Below are 24,998 nucleotides of genomic sequence, written 5' to 3'. Positions count from 1 at the left end.
TATCATACTTTAACTACGGACGTAAATATATAATGCACCGTAACTATGACATAACTATACGATACAGCATCTACTCTAGAAGATAATTTATAGTAACTGTTTTTGCCATTTCTGTACAGCGCTCTGATACCCGTATGGGTCTTGTTCACACTTTATAAAACTTTTCAAATAAATAAACCTCAAAGGGATCTATTTCTTGCATTATGACTTCATCCAGTAGAGTTTACACAAAAAGTGAATTGTTTAAATAGGAAGTGTGAGTATTATAGATATATAGTGTTCACTGTGTAATACGCATGTGCAAGGGTATGGAGAACATACAGAACTGTACAGTTGAAAGGATGGAGTCACTGAAATAAAGACGCGTGAAAGATTTGCTAACATTGCACAAGTTGCACCGCCCCAAGGTGGTGTAGCGGGCGCTCCCAGTGGTGTGGACGCCATCGGCACCCTGACTCACCTGCCGCCCACAGAGGAGGTTCCACAAAGGATTACTTCAATGCAAACCGCAGCCAGCTGGAAGTATTTACAAGAGGTCAACTGCAGTGCACACCCTGTCACTAATTGTCTGAAAAACTTTGCAAATGTCATAACATCTGATTAATAATTGTGGGTGAAGAAAATCATCAAAAGCAGACTTTGTGGAATACAAAAACACACAGTTGTACTAATGATTTTAGTGAAGTAATTGAAAGCTATATTCAGAGATGTTATTTTGGTTCAGTACTAAAACCTGCTTGTTGCCCTTTTCACTTGAATTTTTTGCTGTAGTATTTTCTGCAGCCTTTTCTTGAGTACAATAGTGCATTTATAAAGCCCTTTCGCCCGCTGTACATTTCATATAATGTAGTCATTAAACGCCCCCAGCATATCTCAAATGCCAGTTATGGGATTGCCCCAACTACCCTTGAATGCCTTAGGTGGTGATGGGCATCTAAAGAGCGCCTAGCGAGGCAGCACCGAAGAGCTGTACATCGAGGTAAGATTGACAATCCGATAGACTGTACCGCGCCTTGAAGCCCAGAGGGTGCAAGGGTCTCGTGTGAGTAGGGTCCAGTGGCCGGGGCCTGTGGGGGTGCTATAACCCGGTACCCTTGAAGGGTGCAGTGTTCACTGTGGGCATCTCTGTCAGTAGACAGAGGGTTCAATCCTGGTGCAGCACTCTGAGATATCAAGAGAAGGTCTGCCAATCTGGCCCGCACGTCATCGCTTCCAATCTGACCATGCCCTGGCACCTAGCAATGGACTGCCACCCGAACCCGGAGCCGCGGGTACCCTGCCCTCTATCAGATCTCTAGCTCCCTCCAGGGCGGCACAGGGGCAAAGAGTGTCAGAACCAAAGGTGTTGTTTGTATTGGTGCGGTAGGTGTAGTGGAACCGAGGCCCAGAGGCTCAAGGGGCCCACTAAAGCCAGAGTATTGTTGTGTTGTACAATTCAAACACCGGCCAAGGGGGTCATTTCCTTCCTTGCACTAGTGGACAGGACACACTGGCGACCCACTGTTCAGAACATGAGATAAAATGACAGTGTGTCAATTGGGCGCTCCTCTTGCCCTGGCAGCAGGCCTTTTTGTGGTACGCTGGTGCCCTCTTGTACTGACAGGATAAGCCAGCTGCCCACAGTGGCCTTAATGTAGCACCCACTAAGCTCAGGAAGGGGGTCACCTTTACTTCACCCGCCCATAATCAGACAAAAAGTGATCTCATACAAGGGATTGCACAATGTTTGCAGCCTGTGCCCAGGACCCACTGTTTTCCATCCGTACCCTCTGATCTCACTGCCTGGCACTGGCGACCTGCCAGGGAGGGAAATAGGTGCCTCATTCCGGTAACTCCCTGGCTGGTTCTCAGCCACAAAGGAAAGGCGGCTGCACTCTTTCGTGGCTTCAGACGGAGGGCTGTGCTCCCAGCGGCCCTCTGAGACAGCAGGGCTATCCCTCTGACTGACCGCGTCTCTGAGAGTAACACCTCTAGGCACCGACGTGCAGAACACAACAGCAGATTAACAATAATAATCAGCAGCTGGCTGACACAGAAGGAAATGAGCAGACTTGGTGGCAAGTGTGTAGGGCTGGGGCTGTCAGTCAGACAGATGTTAACCTCAGCCTCGCATCTGACGGACTCTTCCCCAAAGGCTGCCATGAGGCTGACCCCGCCCAGCCCCATGGGCCGCTCTGGAGCCCGCCTTCCACGCCGATCAATCTGCCTCTGATACAAATGTGAACAGTATTAAAAAGATATATTACATGTATAGCATCAACATATTGTTTACATGGCACTCATAGGTGTCTAGGCACTATATGTATACTGCAGAAATTATGCATAGCTGTGTAATATAGAACTATACGGCCATCCCAGCAGATTGCATTAGAGAAATATTCACTTTTTTTCTATGTAATGTATAATAAAAGATTGAAGTAACTTCTTGTGATTATGTGACTTTGAAATTATAGGGAACCATCAACTGAGCTTATATACAGAGAATGTCTTTAGGCGCTGTCCGGGTGAAATTGTACTTTGGCGTTGGGGGTGGGAGGTGGAGAGCACATAAACTAGACGCCCTCCCCCCACAGGGGAGGGTTCCCATCGAGTCCAGATTGAAGCCACTGAACTGATCCTTACAGGCCACACTCGCCACGTCTCAGACGTCTGCACAGTTCGAGGAGGCGCGTGAAAAAACAAACAGAACTTCTGAACGTACTTTCTGGTCTCCCCCAGGAAGATATATCATTTAAAAAAAGAAATACGCCGGGTACTGTACATTTCTGCTCAGAAAATTTCACAAAATAAAGAAAATCGGTCAAAAAATACTAGGAGAGAGGTATTTGTGTGGTGGAGAAAGCGTAGATAGCAGTCACGCCCAATCAATTTGGAGGAAGAGGAAACTGGAATAGTAACTTTGCTTGCAGTTGGTGGTGCTCACCCCTAGGTGGCAGATGGTTGCACAGCTCAAAGCATCATGCACTGCACGGTGAGGGCTGCGTCGGTCCATGATGCTGCAGTTCGCTCTTCTTAGCACTAGTCTGCCATGCAGGATAGAGGCCGTCACTAAGAGCGGGTGCTAAAGTCAAGGCACACCTGTTCATGAGCAGACACTATAGATCACCAGGGCATATCGGGGAGGCGTCGTTGGCAGAAGGGTGTGCCAGGGTGGCTGGCACCAGGAGGAAGCGAGGGCTCATTGCAGCCAGTCCACTCGGAGCCGCCCCACCCTGACCAGGCCTGGTTCGCTGCTGGTTCACAAGCAGCGGTGGTGCACACATCCTGACGTCACGGTGTCTGCTGGCAGGGCCCCGTCGTGCCAGGTCACCAGCTTCCTGCCCCGGGGCATTCCTGGAGAGAGAAGGAGAGAGATGTCACGTCCTGTGTCAGACCTCTGGGAAATGTTTACTCATAACAGCGATAATGCAACTGCAAACTGCCTCAGCGTCTGTCTAATTCTGGCCTCCGTGTTACACAAATACTAATTATCGCTAGATAGTAACATGTTGATAATTTTAATTCAGCCAATAAAATCATGTATGTGCAGGCCTTCACAGTCGGGTGCCACGTCATCAGGCTGCGTGTGAATGAGGGTGCGGAAGCCATGGTTCACGGTTTGATACACACCAAGCATTACCTTTATTTTATTTTATGCGTTTTTATATAGCGTGGACCGGACTTCACCCGAAGGTGTCAAAGCGCTTCACGATAGGAACAGTAGTGAAACATGAGGACAAATTACAAGTCAGCATGTTACAAAAGCAAACGTTACGTTACATGAGGCAGTAGTGACAATTGTGCACGTATCAAAAGCAAACACAATACAAGAGGTAGCAAACGATACGTTGCAGGAGGAAAAAGTCACGTGTGCATTACATAAGCACACAAGATACAAGTAGGTAGGTAGGTATACAACTGCAATGCATGGCAGACACTCAAAACACAAGCACACACTGGGGAGGCACTTCTATAGGCATGGAGTACAGCATTTCCTATAGTGTAAGAACTTCCTTCAGGGAACAGAGAGGGCGTGAACTCTGCTCCCCCGAACATCTCTTACTTCTAGGGACGTTTTTAAAACCGCCGAGCCTGATTTACTGTTAGAGTGTGTAACCGGGCGCTGCCCTGCCCCTCTCACCTGCACTCAGGGGTACAGGGGCAAGGAGCTCACGCTTCGGTTCAGAATCTTCACTGTCGGCAACACTCGGGGTTTCACACTGGAAGTGATGGTGCCGCATATGGAAGCCAGGGCAGGGCAGCAGGAGTACACGCGGTAAGTCGGCTAGCTGGGCGCCATTGTATCTTATGCAAGTTACTGCAACTGTGCGAAACACATGGAAGTTGCAGGACTTCAGTCCGAGCCCTTGATTCTTCTACAAAGCGCCAGCGCAGGGTCACTGCTCAAATTAATTTCCAATATATCTACATTCATTTCCCACTAATGCTGTTCGGGTTCCGGAGTAGCGTGTTACCCGCCAAAAGGCGCTTTAACACCTCATCAGGGGTAGCAAGCGCTATATAAATGCAAACCTTTCCCTCTTCTATCCCTCCACTATCCTTCTCAATCCAAATAACAGATCGACATACTTTACTAGTCACATGCGGTCCCTCGGGGGATCACGTGTGTCTAGTGGACAGCACACAGCATCCCCCTCTATCCCTAGATAGGCTCAGAAACTTGTTTGCACTTATGATTTTCCCACGTGACCATATGAACCCAGAGACTACTGTACCTATTGTTTTAAACCAAAGGTCTCTAACACCAAAGGAATTGTTCCAAAAATATACAGCACTTTTGGGGAAAAAATCATCTTGACTAGATTGCATTTTCCCATCACAGACAGATGTAAGTTATCCCATCTTAAAAAAAATTGCGATTTAGCTTTATCAATACTTGGGGACATATTTGTCTCCACTATGTATTCCTCCTTGGCAGTAATGGTGACCCCCAAGACACACTGCATGTTCTATGACCCGATGATCCTGGGTTGCCGTGTATCTATTCGCTATAAATTGCGGTGTTCCTGTTGTGTGCTTCTCACTAGTCACAGGTGAGCCCTGGTGTTCCTGTTGTGTGCTTCTCACTAGTCACAGGTGAGCCCTGGTGTTCCTGTTGTGTGCTTCTTACTAGTCACAGGTGAGCCTGTGGTGTTTCTGTTGTGTGCTGCTCACTAGTCACAGGTGAGCCCCTGGGGTTCCTGTTGTGTGCTGCTCACTAGTCACAGGTGAGCCCCTGGTGTTCCTGTTGTGTGCTTCTCACTAGTCACAGGTGAGCCCTGGTGTTCCTGTTGTGTGCTTCTCACTAGTCACAGGTGAGCCCTGGTGTTCCTGTTGTGTGCTTCTCACTAGTCACAGGTGAGCCCTGGTGTTCTTGTTGTGTGCTTCTCACTAGTCACAGGCGAGCCCCTGGTGTTCCTGTTGTGTGCTTCTCACTAGTCACAGGTGAGCCCTGGTGTTCCTGTTGTGTGCTTCTCACTAGTCACAGGTGAGCCCTGGTGTTCTTGTTGTGTGCTTCTCACTAGTCAAAGGTGAGCCCCTGGTGTTCCTGTTGTGTGCTTCTCACTAGTCACAGGTGAGCCTGTGGTGTTCCTGTTGTGTGCTTCTCACTAGTCAAAGGTGAGCCCCTGGTGTTCCTGTTGTGTGCTTCTCACTAGTCACAGGTGAGCCTGTGGTGTTCCTGTTGTGTGCTTCTCACTAGTCACAGGTGAGCCCCTGGTATTCCTGTTGTGTGCTTCCCACTAGTCACAGGTGAGCCCCTGGTGTTCCTGTTGTGTGCTTCTCACTAGTCACAGGTGAGCCTGTGGTGTTCCTGTTGTGTGCTGCTCACTAGTCACAGGTGAGCCTGTGGTGTTCCTGTTGTGTGCTTCTCACTAGTCACAGGTGAGCCATGGTTTTCCTGTTGTGTGCTGTCCACAAGTTACAGGTGATCCCCTGGTGTTCCTGTTGTGTGCTTCTCACTAGTCACAGGTGAGCCCTGGTGTTCCTGTTGTGTGCTGCTCACTAGTCACAGGTGAGCCCCTGGTGTTCCTGGTGTGTGGTTCTCACTAGTCACAGTTGAGCTCTGGTGTTCCTGTTGTGTGCTGCTCACTGGTCACGGGTGAGCCCCTGGTGTTCCTGTTGTGTGCTTCTCAATAGTCACAGGTGAGCCCTGGTGTTCCTGTTGTGTGCGTCTCACTAGTCACAGGTGAGCCCACGGTGTTCCTGTTGTGTGCTTCTCACTAGTCACAGGGGAGCCTGTGGTGTTCCTGTTGTGTGCTTCTCACTAGTCACAGGTGAGCCTGTGGTGTTCCTGTTGTGTGCTGCTCACTAGTCACAGGTGAGCCCTGGTGTTCCTGTTGTGTGCTGCTCACTAGTCACAGGTGAGCCCCTGGTGTTCCTGTTGTGTGCTTCTCACTAATCACAGGTGAGCCTGTGGTGTTCCTGTTGTGTGCTGCTCACTAGTCACAGGTGAGCCCCTGGTGTTCCTGTTGTGTGCTTCTCACTAATCACAGGTGAGCCTGTGGTGTTCCTGTTGTGTGCTGCTCACTAGTCACAGGTGAGCCCCTGGTGTTCCTGTTGTGTGCTTCTCACTAGTCACAGGTGAGCCCCTGGTGTTCCTGTTGTGTGCGGCTCACTAGTCACAGGTGAGCCCCTGGTATTCCTGTTGTGTGCTTCCCACTAGTCACAGGTGAGCCCTGGTGTTCCTGTTGTGTGCTTCTAACTAGTCACAGGTGAGCCCCTGGTGTTACTGTTGTGTGCTGTTCACTAGTCACAGTTGAGCCTTGGTGTTCCTGTTGTGTGCTTCTCACTAGTCACAGGTGAGCCTGTGGTGTTCCTGTTGTGTGCTTCTCACTAGTCACAGGTGAACCCCTGGGGTTCCTGTTGTGTGCTGCTCACTAGTCATAGGTGAGCCCTGGTGTTCCTGTTGTGTGCTGCTCACTAGTCATAGGTGAGCCCTGGTGTTCCTGTTGTGTGCTTCTCACTAGTCACAGGTGAGCCCCTGGGGTTCCTGTTGTGTGCTGCTCACTAGTCATAGGTAAGCCCTGGTGTTCCTGTTGTGTGCTGTCCACTAGTCACAGGTGAGCCCCTAGTGTTCTTCTTGTGTGCTGTCCACTAGTCACAGGCGAGCCCCGGGGGTTCCTATTGTGTGCTGCTCACTAGTCACAGGTGACCCCTGGTGTTCCTGTTGTGTGCTGTCCACTAGTCACAGGTGAGCCGCTGGTGATCCTGTTGTGTGCTGTCCACTAGTCACAGGTGAGCCCCTGGTGTTCCTGTTTGGGCTGTCCACTAGTCACAGGTGAGAGTGTGGTGTTCAAGGTGTGTGCTACTCACTAGTCACAGGTGAGCCTGTGGTGTTCCTGTGGTGTGCGGCTCACTAGTCACAGGTGAGCCCCCGGTGTTCCTGTTGTGTGCTGCTCACTAGTCACAAGTGAGCCTGTGGTGTTCCTGTTGTGTGCTACTCACTAGTCACAGGTGAGCCTGTGGTGTTCCTGTTGTGTGCGGCTCACTAGTCACAGGTGAGCCCCCGGTGTTCCTGTTGTGTGCTGCTCACTAGTCACAGGTGAGCCTGTGGTGTTCCTGTTGTGTGCTTCTCACTAGTCACAGGTGAGCCATGGTTTTCCTGTTGTGTGCTGTCCGCAAGTTACAGGTGATCCCCTGGTGTTCCTGTTGTGTGCTTCTCACTAGTCACAGGTGAGCCCTGGTGTTCCTGTTGTGTGCTGCTCACTAGTCACAGGTGAGCCCCTGGTGTTCCTGGTGTGTGGTTCTCACTAGTCACAGTTGAGCTCTGGTGTTCCTGTTGTGTGCTGCTCACTGGTCACGGGTGAGCCCCTGGTGTTCCTGTTGTGTGCTTCTCAATAGTCACAGGTGAGCCCTGGTGTTCCTGTTGTGTGCTTCTCACTAGTCACAGGCGAGCCCCCGGTGTTCCTGTTGTGTGCTGCTCACTAGTCACAGGGGAGCCTGTGGTGTTCCTGTTGTGTGCTTCTCACTAGTCACAGGTGAGCCCGCGTGTTCCTGTTGTGTGCTTCTCACTAGTCACAGGAGAGCCCGGGTGTTCCTGTTGTGTGCTGTTCACTAGTCACAGGTGATCCCCTGGTGTTCCTGTTGTGTGCTCCCACTAGTCGCAGGTGAGCCCCTGGTGTTCCTGTTGTGTGCTGCTCACTAGTCACACGTGAGTCTGTGGTGTTCCTGTTGTGTGCTCCCACTAGTCACTGGTGAGGCCCTGGTGCTCCTGTTGTGTGCTCCCACTAGTCACAGGTGAGCCCCTAGTGTTCTTCTTGTGTGCTGTCCATGAATCACAGGTGAGCCCCTGGTGCTTCTGGTGTGTGCTATCCACTAGTCACAGGTGAGCCCCCAGTGTTCTTGTTGTGTGCTCCCACTAGTCACAGATGAGCCCCTGGTGTTACAGCAGACTAGTCACAGGTGAGCCCCTAGTGCTCCTGGTGTGTGCTATCCACTAGTCACAGGTGAGCCCCTAGTGTTCTTCTTGTGTGCTGTCCATGAATCACAGGTGAGCCCCTGGTGCTCCTGGTGTGTGCTATCCACTAGTCACAGGTGAGCCCCTAGTGTTCTTCTTGTGTTCTGTCCATGAATCACAGGTGAGCCCCTGGTGCTCCTGGTGTGTGCTCCCACTAGTCACAGGTGAGCCCCTAGTGCTCCTGGTGTGTGCTATCCACTAGTCACAGGTGAGCCCCCAGTGTTCTTGTTGTGTGCTCCCACTAGTCACATATGAGCCCCTGGTGTTACAGCAGACTAGTCACAGGTGAGCCCCTAGTGCCCCTGGTGTGTGCTATCCACTAGCCAAAGGTGAGCATCAAGTGCTCCTGTTGTGTGCTGATCTCAAGTCACAGGTGAGCCTGTGGTGTTCCTGTTGTGTGCTCCCACTAGTGACAGGTGAGACCCTAGTGTTCTTGTTATGTACTGTTCACTAGTCACAGGTGAGCCTCTGGTGTTCGTGTTGTGTGCTGTTCACTAGTCACAGGTGAGCCTCTGGTGTTCGTGTTGTGTGCTGTTCACTAGTCACAGGTGAGCCTCGCTCGTTTCCCCTGGACTGAGTGGTCGCTCCCCAGTGTCCTGCTGTGTCACTGGTATCGTTGCTGCTTTGCTGCATTGCTTATTCTGCCATATATTGCTGCCATATATTGCTGCCTGGTAGACGCTGTGTTAACTTTGCACTTTAAATTTGTAAAAACGCCGCTTTTCCTGTTTGTGCGCGTTTCCACTGTGCTCCCCCCTCCGCCTCCATTTTGTCTGGTTGTTGTTGTGGTCATCTGTAGCCCGCCCCGCCTCCCAGCTGAGACGCCCTCGCCCCTCCCCTTCCACCATCCATATATGACAGCTGTTCCCGCGCGCAGCGATCACGCGCAGCGTTCGCGCCCAACCCGCGCCGAAGGTGCGCCAAAGGTAAGCCCGTCTACGCCCGTCCACGCCTGGACCGCGCCCAGCGCCAGACCCCTTGGCCCCCGTCCCTCCCAGCCCCCCCGCATTACCTACGATGCCATCTCCCTCCTAGCCCTTAACCCCGGTCGCGCCCCCAACTGCGTCCAAGCCGCCCCTGGACACACCCATGGCCCTTTCTCTTGCTACTCCTGCAAATTCATCGGCACCGACAACATCTCCGCTACGACCACAACACAGATTCCCGACCCTAACCACCTACAGTGCATCCTTCTCAACACTCGCTCAGTCCACAGACACGCCATCGACCTATGGAATCTACTAGACACCATCTCCCCAGACGTCGCCTTCCTAACAGAAACATGGATGAACGCTTCCTCCGCCCCAGACATCACCATTGCCATCCCTGAAGACTGTAAGATCACTCGCAAGGACCGTACCGGCCACACAGGAGGAGGAATCGCTATCGTCCATAAGAAATCAATCCGCATCTCAACCAGCTCTGACGCCAACCTCGCTAACTCCGAACACCTTCACTTCCAGATCCAAATCGACCCCAAAACCACACTCAGAGGCACCCTCCTCTACAGACCACCAGGACCCCGCGCAAAATTCAGTGAAGACGGACTTCATCACTCCACACGCGCTCCCCTCCAAAGACTACATCCTTCTGGGAGACCTCAACTTTCACCTTGAAAAGATCAACGACCGCAACACCGCCACCCTCTTAGACAACCTCGCCAACCTCGGACTTAAACAACTAGTCACTTCCCCCACCCACATCGCAGGTCACACACTCGACCCCATCTTCACCTCCAGCAATCATGTCTCCTTCAGCCACACTACGGATCTCCTCTGGACTGACCACAGCTGCGTTCACTTCACCTACAACAAACCAAAACCCACCATCCACCTCCAACCTACCCTGCAAAGAAACTGGAACAAAATCACCACGGACCAGATCTCCGCATCGCTCCTTCTTAACACCCCAGCCCTCTCTTCTAACGCAAACGTAGCCGCCGCCAACCTCACCCTATGGTTATCCAACACCGCCGACACCTTAGCACCACTGAAAAAATGTCAAAGCAAACCTGGCAGCAAGAAGGCCTCATGGTTCAACGATGATCTTAAGAAGTCCAAGAAACTCTGCCGCTCCCTTGAAAAGGCCTGGAAAAAAGACCCAACCACCAGCACCAAGGACGCCTTCAAAAACGCCACCCGCACTCACCACCAACTAATCCGAAAGGCCAAGAAAACAGCATTCAAGGATAGACTTGACAACAACGCACACAACAGCAAGGAACTTTTCAATATCGTCAAGGAATTTTCCAATCCCTCGGCCAACTCCAACGACATCACCCCCTCTCAAGCCCTCTGCGACTCCCTAGCCTCATTCTTCCACAACAAGATTGCAGACATTCACAACAGCTTTGACAACCAACCCGGAAACCAACCCACCCCACCATTTGCTGAACATTCTCCCCCCGTGAACACCCTTAACGACTGGAACCCAATCTCCACTGAGGACACAATCCGCCTGATGAATTCCATCCACTCAGGATCCCCCACAGACCCATGTCCTCACCACATCTTCAACAAAGCAGACTCCGTCATAGCACCGCACCTCCGAGACGTCATCAACTGCTCCTTCTACTCCGCCACCTTCCCGGAAGACTGGAAACACGCTGAACTCACCGCCCTTCTGAAAAAACCCACGGCGGACCCCACCGAACTCAAAAATTACCGCCCCATCTCGCTCCTTCCATTCCCGGCCAAAGTCATCGAGAAAGCTGTCAACAACCAGCTCGCCGCCTTCCTCGAAGCCAACAAATCCCTCGACTCCTCACAATCTGGCTTCCGAGCAAAACACAGCACTGAGACCGCCCTCATCGCAGCAACAGACGACATTCGAACTCTACTGGACAATGGAGACACAGTCGCCCTCATCCTCCTCGACCTCTCTGCAGCATTCGACACAGTTTGCCACAGCACCCTTTTACAACGCCTCAATAACATCGGAATCCAAGGAAAAGCACTTGAATGGATCACCTCGTTCCTCACTGGAAGAACCCAGAGAGTCCGCCTCCCACCATTCAAGTCCGAGGCCACTGAAGTCATCTGTGGAGTACCACAAGGATCCTCACTAAGCCCCACCCTCTTCAACGTATACATGAGCCCCCTCGCAACCATCGCACGCCAACACAACCTCAACATCATCTCTTACGCGGATGACACTCAACTAATCCTTTCTCTCACCAATGACCCCAGCACCGCCAAAACTAACCTACACGAGGGAATGAAAGAAGTGGCCGATTGGATGAAACAAAGCCGTCTGAAACTGAACTCAGACAAAACAGAAGTCCTCATCTTAGGTAGATCCCCCTCTGCATGGGACGACTCCTGGTGGCCGGAAGCCCTCGGAAAAGCACCCATCCCGACAGACCACGCACGGAACCTAGGCGTCATCCTGGATTCCTCACTTTCAATGAACAGACAGGTCAACGCCGTCTCTTCATCCTGCTTCAACATTCTCCGCATGCTCAGAAAAACATTTCGCTGGATCCCCACCGAAACAAGGAAAACAGTCACCCACGCTCTGGTCACGAGCCGACTGGACTACGGAAACACCCTCTACGCGGGCGCTACCGCTAAACTCCAGAAGAAACTCCAACGAATCCAAAACGCCTCAGCCAGGATCATATTAGACATCCCACGCAACGAACACATCTCTGGTCATCTTAAAGACCTCCACTGGCTACCCGTCAATAAGAGGATCACTTTCCGACTGCTAACCCACGCACACAAATCACTCTACGACATCGGACCAGAATGCCTCCTCACGACTGTCCTTCTACACCCCCTCCCGCCAACTACGTTCTTCCAACCAAGCCCTCGCCACTGTACCTCGCATCAACAAGACCACCATGGGAGGCAGATCCTTCTCATACCTGGCTGCTAAAACATGGAACTCGCTCCCCGCTTACCTTCGCCTTACCCAGAACCACCTAGCATTCAGAAAGCAACTTAAATCGTGGATATTTGACAAGTAATCCTCCTCCCCTTTCTAAGCGCCTTGAAACCCTCCGGGTATGTAGTGCGCTATATAAATTCTCTGACTTGACTGACTTGACTGGTGTTCCTGTTGTGTGCTGTTCACTAGTCACAGGTGGGAATGTGGTGTTCCTGTTGTGTGCTGCTCACCAGTCACAGGTGAGCCCTGGTGTTCCTGTTGTGTGCTGCCGACTAGTTACAGGTGAGCCTGTGGTGTTCCTGTTGTGTGCTGCTCACTAGTCACAGGTGAGCCCTGGTGTTCCTGTTGTGTGCTGCTAACTAGTCATATGTGAGCCACTGGTGTTCCTGTTGTGTGCTGCTCACCAGTCACAGGTGAGCCCTGGTGTTCCTGTTGTGTGCTGCCGACTAGTTACATGTGAGCCTGTGGTGTTCCTGTTGTGTGCTGCTCCCTTGTTACAGGTGAGACCCTAGTGTTCTTGTTATGTACTGTTCACTAGTCACAGGCGAGCCCCTAGTGTTCTTGTTATGTACTGTTCACTAGTCACAGGCGAGCCCCTAGTGTTCTTGTTATGTACTGTTCACTAGTCACAGGTGAGCCCTGGTGTTCCTGTTGTGTGCTGTCCACTAGTCACAGGTGAGCCTGTGGTGTTCCTGTTGTGTGCTGTTCACTAGTCACAGGTGAGCCTGTGGTGTTCCTGTTGTGTGCTGCTCACTAGTCACAGGTGAGCCTGTGGTGTTCCTGTTGTGTGCTGTTCACTATTCACAGGTGGGAATGTGGTGTTCCTGTTGTGTGCTGCTCACTAGTCACAGGTGAGCCCTGGTGTTCCTGTTGTGTGTTGCCCACAAGTCACAGGTGAGCCCTGGTGTTCCTGTTGTGTGTTGCCCACTAGACACAGGTGAGTCCTGGTGTTCCTGTTGTGTGCTGTCCACTAGTCACAGGTGAGCCCCCGGTGTTCCTGTTGTGAGCTTTCAACTAGTCACAGGTGAGCCTGTGGTGTTCCCGTTGTGTGCTGCTCACTAGTCACATGTGAGCCCTGGTGTTCCTGTTGTGTGCTGTCCACTAGTCACAGGTGAGCCCCTGGTTCCTGTTGTCTGCGTGCTCAGTGGACTAATGCATCCACTACAGGGGCCTGTGTTCGACCTCATGGTTCCGTGTGTGCTGCATACTGATCCCAGGTCATGCACCTCCTAGTACAAGAGACTCTGGGGTTCCGTGTGCACTGCACACTGGTCACAGGTCAGGACAGCTCCTTGTAAGAGAGACTGTGGTTTCTTGTGTGCTGATCGCAGTTCAGGACAGCTCCTAGTGAGAGGGACATTAAGGGTTCCATGTGTGCTGCCCACTGGTAATGACAGCTCCTAGTGAGAGGGACATTAAGGGTTCCATGTGTGCTGCTGACTGGTAATGACATATCCTAGTACGAGAGACTATGGGGTTCTGCGTGTGCTGCTCACTGGTCACAAGGAAGAGCAGCTCCTAGTGAGACAGACTCAGGGGTTCTGCGTGTGTTGCCCACGGGTCGATCTATCAATCAAGCAATCCGCATTGGTAAAGAGCAACTCGGTCTCCCCTTGGGGTATCTGGGCACCGTGGCTCAGTCGAAGCGCCAAGTCTTGAGTCTCTTTCTGAAGTCTGCCAGCGCAGGGGCTTTACATGGCTGGAGGGGACGGTCGTTTCAGGTCTTGGCAGCAATGCAGGAGAAGGAGCAGACACCGCTGCGACGGAAGTGAGGGATGTTTGCAAGGTCATGTGAAGAGGAACGCAGTTGTCTAGACGGTTGGTGGAAGTTCCGTCAATGGTTGATGTAAGCAGGTCCCAGGCCATGGAGGGCATCGTAGGCATGTGTGAGGCTCTTGAACTGGCATTTTTTCTGGATGGGGAGCGAGTGGAGATCTTTCAGGTGAGGGGTGATGTGGGTTTGTTTGGGAAGGTCAAGGATGAGTCTGGGTTTGGTGTTCTGTATGGTCTGGAGTCTTCTGTGGAGTTGGGTGGAGATGCCGGAATAGAGGGCGTTGCAGTAGTCGCCTTGGCTGGTTATGAGGGCTTGCATGAGGATTTTTCTGGTGCTGGTTTGAGTTCATATGAAGATTCTGCAAAGCATGCAGTTTGTGTGTGGAAGCAGGAGGAGGCGACTGCATTCACTTATCGTTTCATGGTCAGTTGGCTGTCTAGGATGATGCCCAGGTTGCGTGCATGGTCGCTAGGTGTGGCTGTAGGTGAGAGTTCTGCATGCAGGCCACCAGATGTGGTCCCAAGAGAAGGTGTTTTTCGGGAAGATCAGAACTTCAGTTTTTTCAGAGTTGAATTGGAGGCAGTTGTCTCTCATCCATTTGACTACGTTGGTCATGAAGTTAGTTTTGGCATTGGAGGGTTCCTCGGTGAGTGCGAGGATCGGTTGAGTGCCGTCTGCGTAGGAGGTTATGTTGTGTCCATGGAATCTGACAAAGTCTGTGAGGGGGTCATGTAGATGTTGAACGGGGTGGGGCTAAGGGATGATCCTTGTGGTATGCCTCAGATGATGTCTTTGGTTGCGGAGGTGAAGAGAGTAGTCGGATGCTCTGTGTGAAACCTGTAAGGAAGGAGGCAAACTACTTGAGGGTGTCTTGCTGTATGCCTATGTTGTAGATTCTGTTGATAAGGGTGTTGTGTGAGACGGTGTTGAATGCAGTGGAGAGGTCGAGGAGGATCAGTACCGCAGTTCTGATGTCATCTGTGGTGGCAATCAGTGTGGTCTCAGTCCTGTGGTTGACATAAAATTCTGATTGTGACTCAATAGTAGGTGGTTTGTTCCAGGAATTCGGTGAGGTATTGGTTGATGGCTTTCTCACGTAATTTGGATGGGTAGGGGAACAAGGAGAATCGTCCAGTAATTAGTTTAATCGCTGGGGTCGGTGGAGGCTTTCTTTAGGGGGTGTCTGACGTCTGGGCGTTTCTATCTGACAGGGAAGGTTGCTGTAGAGATGGAGGAGTTGAGCATGCTAGTGAGTTGGGTGCTGATTGGGTTAGTTGCGAGGTGGTACAGGTGGTGGGGACCGGGATCGGTGGGTGATCCGGAGTGGATCAAAGAGATGATGGCTGAGGTGGTCAGGGCGGTAACCTGAGACCAGGTGGTTATGGTTTGGCTGATAATCGCTATTTGGTAGGGGTCTTTGGGGTTGAGGGTGGCGGGTTTGAGGTTGAAGTTGTTGTAGATGTTGGTGATCTTGCTGTGGAAGTAGTCAGTGAGGGTGCCACAGAGTTCTTGGGAGGGGTGGATGGAGTTCTCAATGGCTGTTGAGTTGGAGAATTCTTTGACTATTTTAAAGAGTTCTGTAGTGTGGTTGGCCATGGAGTCGATGAGGGTGGTGATGGCTGCTTTCCTGGCTTCTTAGATGTGCCGGTAAGAGTTGCTGAGGTATGTTTTGTGAGCTGATCTGTCTGCAGTGTTCTTAGTGACACATCATCATTTCTCAAGTTGATGGCAATTGTGCTTGGTGGTCCTGGGTTCCGGGGTGTACCAGCTGGCCTGCTTGGAGGACTAGTTGGATTTAGTAGGTTTCAGCGCGGTAACTTTGTCAGAGCTGGTGGTGAAATTCTAAAGGGCCTCGGGTTGGGAGGTGGTGAGGGCCCGTGACCACTGAGTTTCAGTGCACTTGCTCCAGCTGCAGTGGGGTGAGATCTGGTGCCTGGTGATGGTGTACTGGGTACCGGTGATGGTGAAGTGTACGAAGGTGTGGTCAGCCCAGGTCAGTTCTGTGGTGTGGTTGAATTTGATTCTCCTGCTAGAGGAAAAAATGGGTTCGAGTGTGTGCCTGGCTTTGTGTGTTGATTTGGTGACCAGTTGGGTAAATTCGAAGCTGTTTAGATTCTCCAAGAGGGTGATGGAGTTGGCATTGTTGGGGTAGTCGATGTGGAGTTGAGGTTGCCGAATAGGACATAGTGGTGAAAGTCAATTGCCAAGAGGGTGATGAGGTGTGGGGATGGCGTAGCAGAATGTTGCTCGTGGTCCCAGGAGTCTGTAGGAAAGGGAGCCTTTTATTGTGGTTTTTGCATCAGTTTGTAGTAGGAAGTTGAGGTGTTCCATGAGAGGTGTGGGGTCGTCGTTGGTGATGGTGCATCTGTTGGTTTCCTTGAAGATGATAGCAGTGCCTCCGCCTTGTTTGTTGGGGCAGTCTCTTATCATCGGGTAGCCTCCGGGAGTGGTGGTGGTGATGTTGGGGTTTGAGGATGAGTTAAGCCATGTCTTGGTGATGAAGACAGCATCCGTGAAGAGGATGGAGATGGTGTCCTAGAATTCCATAGAGCGTTTGCAGAGTGAGCGTGCCTTGAGCAGGATGCAATGGATCGGTTGCGGGGTGTTCTTGGTCTTGTGTGCAGGAGGGGTGCAGGATCTTTCGTAGGTTATGTTGCAGGAGAAGTGGCAGTGTCAGCAGGTGAAGGATCATTTGGTGAAACGATTGGGGTAGGGGATGCAGCTGTAGTTTTGGCATACGGGACACAGGTCCAGGAGTTTCTAGGCAGTGTAACGTCGGGTGGCAGTGGGGCCAGGGGTTCTGCCACTGGACGTTGCAAACCAGCGGTACATTGGTGGCCCACCCATTGCTTGCGTTGGTGCCTTATCATGTGGCAGCCTACATTAGTGGTCCAGGTAGTTGGTTCTAGGCACTGGCAGGGACCTGGAACGGGCAGTGCAGGGGCAGGGACAGCAGGCAGCGCAGGGACTGCAGGCAACAAAGGGACAAGAATAGCAGTCAGTGCTGGGATAGAGATAACAGGCAGTGCAGGGACAGCAGCAGTGCAGGGTAAGCAGGCAGTCCATGGAAAGCAGGCAGCGTAGGGGCACGAGGCATGCAGGGACAGGAACAGCAGGCAGTGCAGGTATAGGTCACGGAAGGCAGCGCAGGGACAGCAGGCAGTGCAGGGACAGGCACTGCAGGCAATGCAGGACAGCAGGCAGCGCAGATACAGCAGGCAGCATAGGGACAGCAGGCAGTGCAGGGGCAGGATTAGCAGGCAGCACAAGGACACTGTACCTTATGCTAGGGTCAGGCAAACGAGGGGTGGCCCAGCCCAGCCTCCTCTGGGCTCTGACGGGTGCGGACTGGTCCACCCTTGGCCCGGGCCCTAACCGTGCATGTCCCACGAAGCAGGAGCTACAGGGATCCTTATTGGCGCTGGGAGGCACAAAAACCTGCTCAACCTGCTGGCCCTGCCTCCGGGGATGCTGGGAAATGGAGTCCCGGTCTTGTTCAGAGGTGGGGGGCTACTAGGCGCTCTCTTCGCTCTCTGTGCTGTGATGCAGGCAGCAGGAACAGGAGGGGTGACACCGCCTGAAGGGAAGGATAGAGACAAACCATCCAAGCCTATCTGCCCCAGGCGCAATCTCTCTGAGATAAGACAACAGGTTTCTCATGCTCGGAGCATTTCCACAACAACAAAGCCAATTTAGCCGGACCCCAGCAAGAAGGTATCCAGCCCTGTGGAATTCATCACCAGATACAGCCTGCAACTTTGCCCTGCTGGAGGGTTCTGAGCTCCGAAAAAGGACTCAGTCCAAAGGTAAAAATCTTCACTGGGCAAAGGCACCAAAAGTATCCGTCTGGGGTCAGAGGTTCCCCGGGTGTGGAATTGGAACCTTTCCTGCTTGGAGCTGCGACACCAGCAGGACCTCATCCAATGCCTATCCAGCTTCGTGAAGACTTCTTTAGATACAGCGTGCTCCCATACCCCACTGAAGTATTTTGACCTTTATTTTAGAACCGAACCCCAAGGAAAATCCTTCAATCAGGTCGAACCTAGTTTGTGTATCCAACACATTCCTAACCGCCGTGTGCCTGAAATCACAAAAAGGTCCTTGCCTATTGCAACCATTGACTACCCTAGGTGCATTACACGTTTTGGTGCTATTTTCACTTAAATCTTTTAAAATGCATATCTCCAGTTTCCCTCACTGTATTTTTGTCATTTTGGTGCCATTTTATTAATTACATTTTTTCCTGATTCAGTTTGGGATTTCTATTGCTTGGTCATTTGATGTTATTCCTGTTTTGGAACTGCATCAACACTTCACACATTACCCTAAGTTAAGCCTGTCTGCTCCGTGCCATGGCCGCCAGGGGGGTGTGCTCAGGTTAATTTAACGACTTTGATGGTTCACCCTGATGGGAGTTGCGATTATTTCTTGAGGTGGGCAGTCACTCACCCCAATAAATAATCCAATTTCTTCCACTGGCATGTATTATTCTTGTGAAACAGTGAACTGTTTAAACCAACTGTATCCAACCAGTCGATTGCGAGCTATTAGTAGCTCCCAGACACCTTCAGAGTAACTTGTAGCCTTGAGTTTATTTTTAAATAAGCACAGGGTCACATTTCTTTTTAAAGTTAAGGGAAGGCTGTGTTTATTTTACATTATTATCAAGGGGCTGCAGATAACAGGGCATGATAATAAGGAGGGCTCAGTCAGATGTATGACCCAGGCTGGGCCACAGAGGTGAAGAACTGAAGCACTGAGGTATTTAACCCTTAAATAAAAGTTACTATCAACTCAATATTGGAATATGAGAACAAAATTATGTTTCTGAATGCCTTTAACTCCTCCCCTGCTGATGACGGAACCGCTCCGTCATCAGCTGCGGTGGCGCTGTGCTGATGACGGAGCGGTTCCGTCATGGCCCGCCCGACGCTCCTGTGAGGCGCGAATTCCGCGCCTGCGCTGAGCGTTCTATTGAGCGGGCAGGGCCATGACGGAACCGCTCTGTCATAAGCACAGCGCAACCGACGCTGGTGACGGAGCGGTTCCGTCACCAGCATGCGCCCGCCGCATTTCTGCCCCGCCCCCTTAGCACTGCGGCGGAATAGCTGCCGCAGTGAAGGGGTTAAATGGAAGAAAATGAAAATGGAAGATTACCTCCATGATCAAGTAAACACTTCATTTTAATGTTCTCCCATTTCAACGTGTCATTTAAAACATCAGGCCTCTAGCTCCCACTGGCCAATAGACACTGTTCCATAATTATAACTGAAACATAAAGCTATTTTTATTTTAAAGACAGAAATTAAGAGAATAAAATATTTCTATGAAGCAATGTCTTAATGGGAGCACTGCGGGAACCAGGATGGAAGATTGTGCTGTAAGAGCCTGGAGAGACGAACTGCTGAAGGAAATTGGTGGGAGGGAAACTGCTGAAACCTGGAGGAAGGAAGCACTGCAGGAACATGAGGAAGGGGAGGGCTGCAGGAACCTGAAGGGTAGAGGAGGGCTGCAGGAACCTGAGGAAGGGGAGGGTTGCAGGAACCTGAAGGGTAGAGGAGGGCTGCAGCAACCTGAGGAAGGGGAGGGCTGCAGGAACCTGAAGGGTAGAGGAGGGCTGCAGCAACCTGAGGAAGGGGAGGGCTGCAGGAACCTGAAGGGTAGAGGAGGGCTGCAGGAACCTGAGGAAGGGAAGGGCTGCAGGAACCTGAATGGTAGAGGAGGGCTGCAGGGTGATGAAGGCAGGGAACACTGCAGGAGCCTGGAGGAAGGAAGCACTGCAGGAACCTGAGGAAGGGGAGGGCTGCAGGAACCTGAGGAAGGGAGGGCTGCAGGAACCTGAAGGGTAGAGGAGGGCTGCAGGGTGATGAAGGCAGGGAACACGGCAGGAGCCTGGAGGAAGGAAGCACTGCAGGAACCTGAGGAAGGGGAGGGCTGCAGGAACCTGAAGGGTTGAGGAGGGCTGCAGGGTGATGAAGGCAGGGAGCACTCACTGCAGAAGCCTGGAGGAAGGAAGCACTGCAGGAACCTGAGGAAGGGGAGGGCTGCAGGAACCTGAAGGGTAAAGGAGGGCTGCAGGGTGATGAAGGCAGGGAACACTGCAGGAGCCTGAAAGAAGGAAGCACTGGAGGAACGTCAGAGGAAGGAGAGAGTATTGGGGCAATGAAGACAGGGAGCACTGCAGGAACCTGAAGGAAGAGGGTACTTTAGCAACCTGGAGGGACCAAAGTGCTGCAAGAAGGGTATGCCTGCAGAGACAGCAGTGATGTAGGAACATCAAGCCAGCGAATTGCAAGAAGAAACTGGAAGGGTAGGCAGTTTTGAGGAGTGAAGTGCCTCCAACATTTGGAGGACGGTGGTGCTGCAGGTATCTGCACCGGCATCGTATGAGGAGCAACAGGAGCCAAGAGGGATGGTTGGAGGAGGGCTTGCTGAGCTTGTAAGACGAAGAGAGAGAGTACATCAGCAGCAAGGAGGGAGGTAGCAGGGAGTGCTGCAGAGGCATGGGATGAGGAGGGCTTCCTGATCCGTAAGGAGAGAGGGAGTACAGCAGCAGCAAGGAGGGAGGTAGCAGGGAGTGCTGCAGAGGCATGGGATGAGGAGGGCTTCCTGATCTGTAAGGAGAGAGGGAGTATGTGTGTAAGAAAATACCAAAATACCAGAAGAAAGTAGCAATACAGTAAGTGTTAGGAGTTAAAAGATAAAGGGAGAATACTGGCTCACAGAGGGGCACTGTGGCCAGTTACAGCTGAACAATTCCCCACAGGGGTATTTGCAGTGTTTTTCTCTCGCAGCTGACACTGGCAGTAACTCCTTTGCTTGGTATGATTATTTTTCCCATGGGAGAAAGGCACCCTACTGCAAGGAGACAGTCTACAACCAGATGTCAATATTTATGTTTGCGATGAAGTGTCACTCGAGGCGATAAAGTGTCACTCAGGGTGTCACACATAAAACATTTGTGACTCTCTAGCACATTTAAAACGTGGATATGTCACTCAAGCAGACGGAAAACGTGTTAGCCCTGTATTTGATACATCAGAGACTTATCTCTGAGATGCAGTTTACAGAGAACATTTTTATGTCAGCAGGAGCTACTGAACCTCAAAGTGTTGCTCATAGAGCAGTGTGATATGTGGAGGCCAGTGAAGACCACACTCAGAAACTATGCTGTGCTGAGCATGGGGTAGGAGCATGCAATTTACAATTTTATACACAGGTAGTTAATGATTTGACCCGACTCACATGCTTGTTCACCCCTCATACCTTTTTCTCCCAGTTATAATCCACGGATCGCACCCGTGGCTGCCGCTGGACCAGAGGCCGGAGCTCGGTCTTTTCTGGTGTGAAGTTTTTCTCAACGTTATACTCCGCAGATCGCACCTGGGGCCATTGATGAACGGGAGAATGAAGCTCAGCCCTCTCTGGTGCAAAGTTATTCTCAAGGTTGTACTTCACAGAACTCACCTGGGGCCTCTGCTGGACTGGAGGCTGGAGCTCAGTCTGCTCCAGTGTGACGTTTTTCACAAAATGATCCTCTGCGGATCGCACCTGGGGCCATTGCTGGACCGGAGAATGAAGCTCAGCGCTCTCTGGTGCAAAGTTATTCTCAAGGTTGTACTTCAAAGAACTCACCTGGGGCCTCTGCTGGACTGGAGGCTGGAGCTCAGTCTGCTCCAGTGTGACGTTTTTCACAAAATGATCCTCTGCGGATCGCACCTGGGGCCATTGCTGGACCAGAGATCGAAGCTCAGCGCTCTCTGGTGCAAAGTTATTCTCAAGGTTGCACTTCAAAGAACTCACCTGGGGCCACTGCTGGACTGGAGGCTGGAGCTCGATCTTCTCTGGTGTAAAGGTTTTCTCGTGGTTGTACTGCATGGAGCACACCTGGGGCCATTGCCGAGCCAGGGGCTGGAACTCGGTCTTCTTTGCTTTGAAGATTTTCTCGTGGTTGTACTCCATAGAGCACATCTGGGGCCATTGCTGAGCCGGAGGCTGGAGCTCGGTCTTCTGTGGTGTGAAGGTGTTCTTGTGGTAGTACTGCACGGATTGCACCTGGGGCCATTGCTGAGCCGGAGGTTGGAGCTTGGTCTTCTCTTCTGCACATTTCTGCTCAGGGTTGGACTCTATGGAGCGCATCTGGGGCCATTGCTGAGCTGGAGGCCAGAGCGCACTCTTCTCTGGTGCAATATTTTTCTCAACGTTATACTCTGCAGATCGCACCCGGGGCCGTTGCTGGGATGGTGGCCGGAGCTCATCCCTCCCTGGTGCGGAGTTACGCTCAAGGTTGTACTCCACAGAGCGCACCCGGGGCCGTTGCTGGGCTGGAGGCCGGCGCCCCGTCTTCTCTGGTGCAAAGTTGAGGTTCTTGGCGATCTTCACCATGACAGAGAGTTGGACATTGGTCCTGAGGTTCATTCTCGAGAAGGTCTGACCACATTGGGGGCAAGCAAAGGCTCCTGTGGGCACCTTCTGCCAGTGGCCGGTGATGCAGGCCCGGCAGTAGCTATGGTCACAGTCGATGGCCACAGGGTCTTCGAAGTACCTGGTGCAGAGTGGACACACCGTCTCGTCCTGTAGCTCCCGAACAGGGCCAACCAAGGCCATGGCTGTTTGAGTGGCAGGACACACAGAGGCTCCGAGAGATGCAGGGGTCAGCTGTAGAGAAAGGAACCCTGAAACTGAGAGCCTGCACGAGCACTGAAGCGTGGGGTACGTAGAGGGGCAGGACCGGCACAGACACTGAGTAAAACAGGATCCGGCTGGCACGGAGACTCTGAGGGTGGAGGATCCGCTTGGTGAGAGTGTGGCGCAGGATCCAGAGACACTGAGGGGGGCAGGATCTAACGGCTGGCACAAGTGTGGCGCAGGATCCAGCTCCTGAGATGGAGGCGCAGACAGACACACACCGAGGGACACAGGACCAGACGCGATGCCCGAGAGGTGCAGGATAAGGCCACCAGCAGCACCCTCCCCCGGGGGCGTGGCGCCCGGAGGTGCGCTGTTCCCGCTCTCTCACGCGGCCAGGCCTCCCTCACACGTCCCGGTGATTTACCGCCTTGTTGTTGCTGCATAAAGAGGAGGGCGCGGTTCTCGCCGGCCCCGGGCGGTGCTGGAAAGGGAGGGGGGAGCGCGGTTACATAAGGGCCTCTTCCTCCTGCTTACTCAGAAGGAAGGCATCTGGCTCACCTGAGGTTGTTTTCGAGCGCCTCACTGGCACGCGCGGGTGAGGCCCGCCTTCCTCCTGGCACTCGTCCACCTCGTGGAAGATGCTGCAGGCACCGTTCAGGGCAAACAAACATCTCATTGTGAGACGAAGGCTTCACCTAATATAGTCACCACTGGGCGCACCACACTGGAGCCTGGGCCCTCCATCAATAAACTGGGAAGAGGCAGAGAAGGGGCGAGCTTCTCTCCCCATGAGGGGCATCAGCAGTGCAAGCTTCCCTCCCCAGGAGGGGCATCATCAGTGCAAGGTTCTCACACACACAACAAGCATAACACACCATCAGTGCAGGCTTCCCTCCCCCAGGAGGGACATCATCAGTGCAAGCCTTCCTCCCCAGGAGGGACATCATCAGTGCAAGCCTCCCTCACACACAACAAGCATAACATACATCATCAGTGCAAGCTTCCCTCCCCAGGAGGGGGGATCATCAGTGCAAGCTTCACTCACACACAACAAGAATAACACCCGTCAGCAGTGCAAGTTTCACTCAACCAGGAGGGGCATCATCAGTGCAAGTCTCCGTCCCCCACACAAACATACCACTTCGGCTGTGCAAGCTACCTTCCCAGGAGAGGCATCATCAGTGCAAGCCTCCTTCACACACAACAAGCATAACATACGTCAGCGGAGCAAGCTTCACTCACACACAACAAGCATAACACACATCAGCTGTGCAAGCCTCCCTCAAACAGGAGGGGCATCATCAGTCCAAGCTTCCCTCACACACAACAAGCATAAGACATCATCAGTGCAAGCTGCCCTTACACACAACAAGCATAAGACATCATCAGTGCAAGCTTCCCTTCCACACAAGCATAACACATCAGCAGTGCAAGCTTCACTCACACAGGAGGGGCATCATTAGTGCAAGCTTCCTTCACACAGGATAGGCATCATTAGTGCAAACTTCCATCATACACACAAGTGTAGACCAAGCAACAGCATTACAAGCTTGCCTGAATGAAGACAAGGTGTATCACAAGTAACAGTACTGCATTCCCTCTTACACAGAACAGGTGCATCATAATCTGCAGCACTGCATTCCCTCTTACACAGAACAGGTGCATCACAAGCTGCAGCACTGCATTTCCTCTTACACAGAACAGGTGCATCACAAGCAGCACCACTGCATTCCCTCTTACACAGAACAGGTGCATCACAAGCAGCAGCACTGCATTCCATCTTACACAGAACAGGTGCATCACAAGCTGCAGCACTGCATTCCCTCTTACACAGAACAGGTGTATCACAAGTAACAGTACTGCATTCCCTCTTACACAGAACAGGTGCATCATAATCTGCAGCACTGCATTCCCTCTTACACAGAACAGGTGCATCACAATCCGCAGCACTGCATTTCCTCTTACACAGAACAGGTGCATCACAAGCTGCAGCACTGCATTCCATCTTACACAGAACAGGTGCATCACAAGCTGCAGCACTGCATTCCCTCTTACACAGAATAGGTGCATCACAAGCTGCAGCACTGCACTCCCTCTTACACAGAACAGGTGCATCACAAGCAGGAGCACTGCATTCCCTCTTACACAGAACAGGTGCATCACAAGCTGCAGCACTGCACTCCCCCTTACACAGAACAGGTGCATCACAAGCAGCAGCACTGCATTCCCTCTTACACAGAACAGGTGCATCACAAGCTACAGCAC

General features: G+C 52.0%; 1 protein-coding gene across 1 annotated transcript; it reads right to left on the bottom strand.

Moving 5' to 3' along the window:
* Positions 1-2,390: 2,390 nt before the first annotated feature.
* LOC147710120 (uncharacterized) lies at positions 2,391-22,831 on the bottom strand. Its single transcript, XM_086920814.1, has 2 exons — positions 21,369-22,831; positions 2,391-3,333 (listed from the first exon to the last, which is right to left on the bottom strand). The coding sequence occupies exons 1-2, from the start codon at positions 22,707-22,709 to the stop codon at positions 3,307-3,309; spliced, it is 1,368 nt and encodes a 455-aa protein (XP_086776940.1). The 5' UTR covers positions 22,710-22,831; the 3' UTR covers positions 2,391-3,306.
* Between the last annotated feature and the right edge of the window lie 2,167 nt (positions 22,832-24,998).

This window comes from Lissotriton vulgaris, chromosome 5 (assembly GCF_964263255.1).
Source record: "Lissotriton vulgaris chromosome 5, aLisVul1.2, whole genome shotgun sequence".
Taxonomy (NCBI): Eukaryota; Metazoa; Chordata; class Amphibia; order Caudata; family Salamandridae; genus Lissotriton; species Lissotriton vulgaris.
This window is presented reverse-complemented; position numbering and strand designations above follow the sequence as displayed.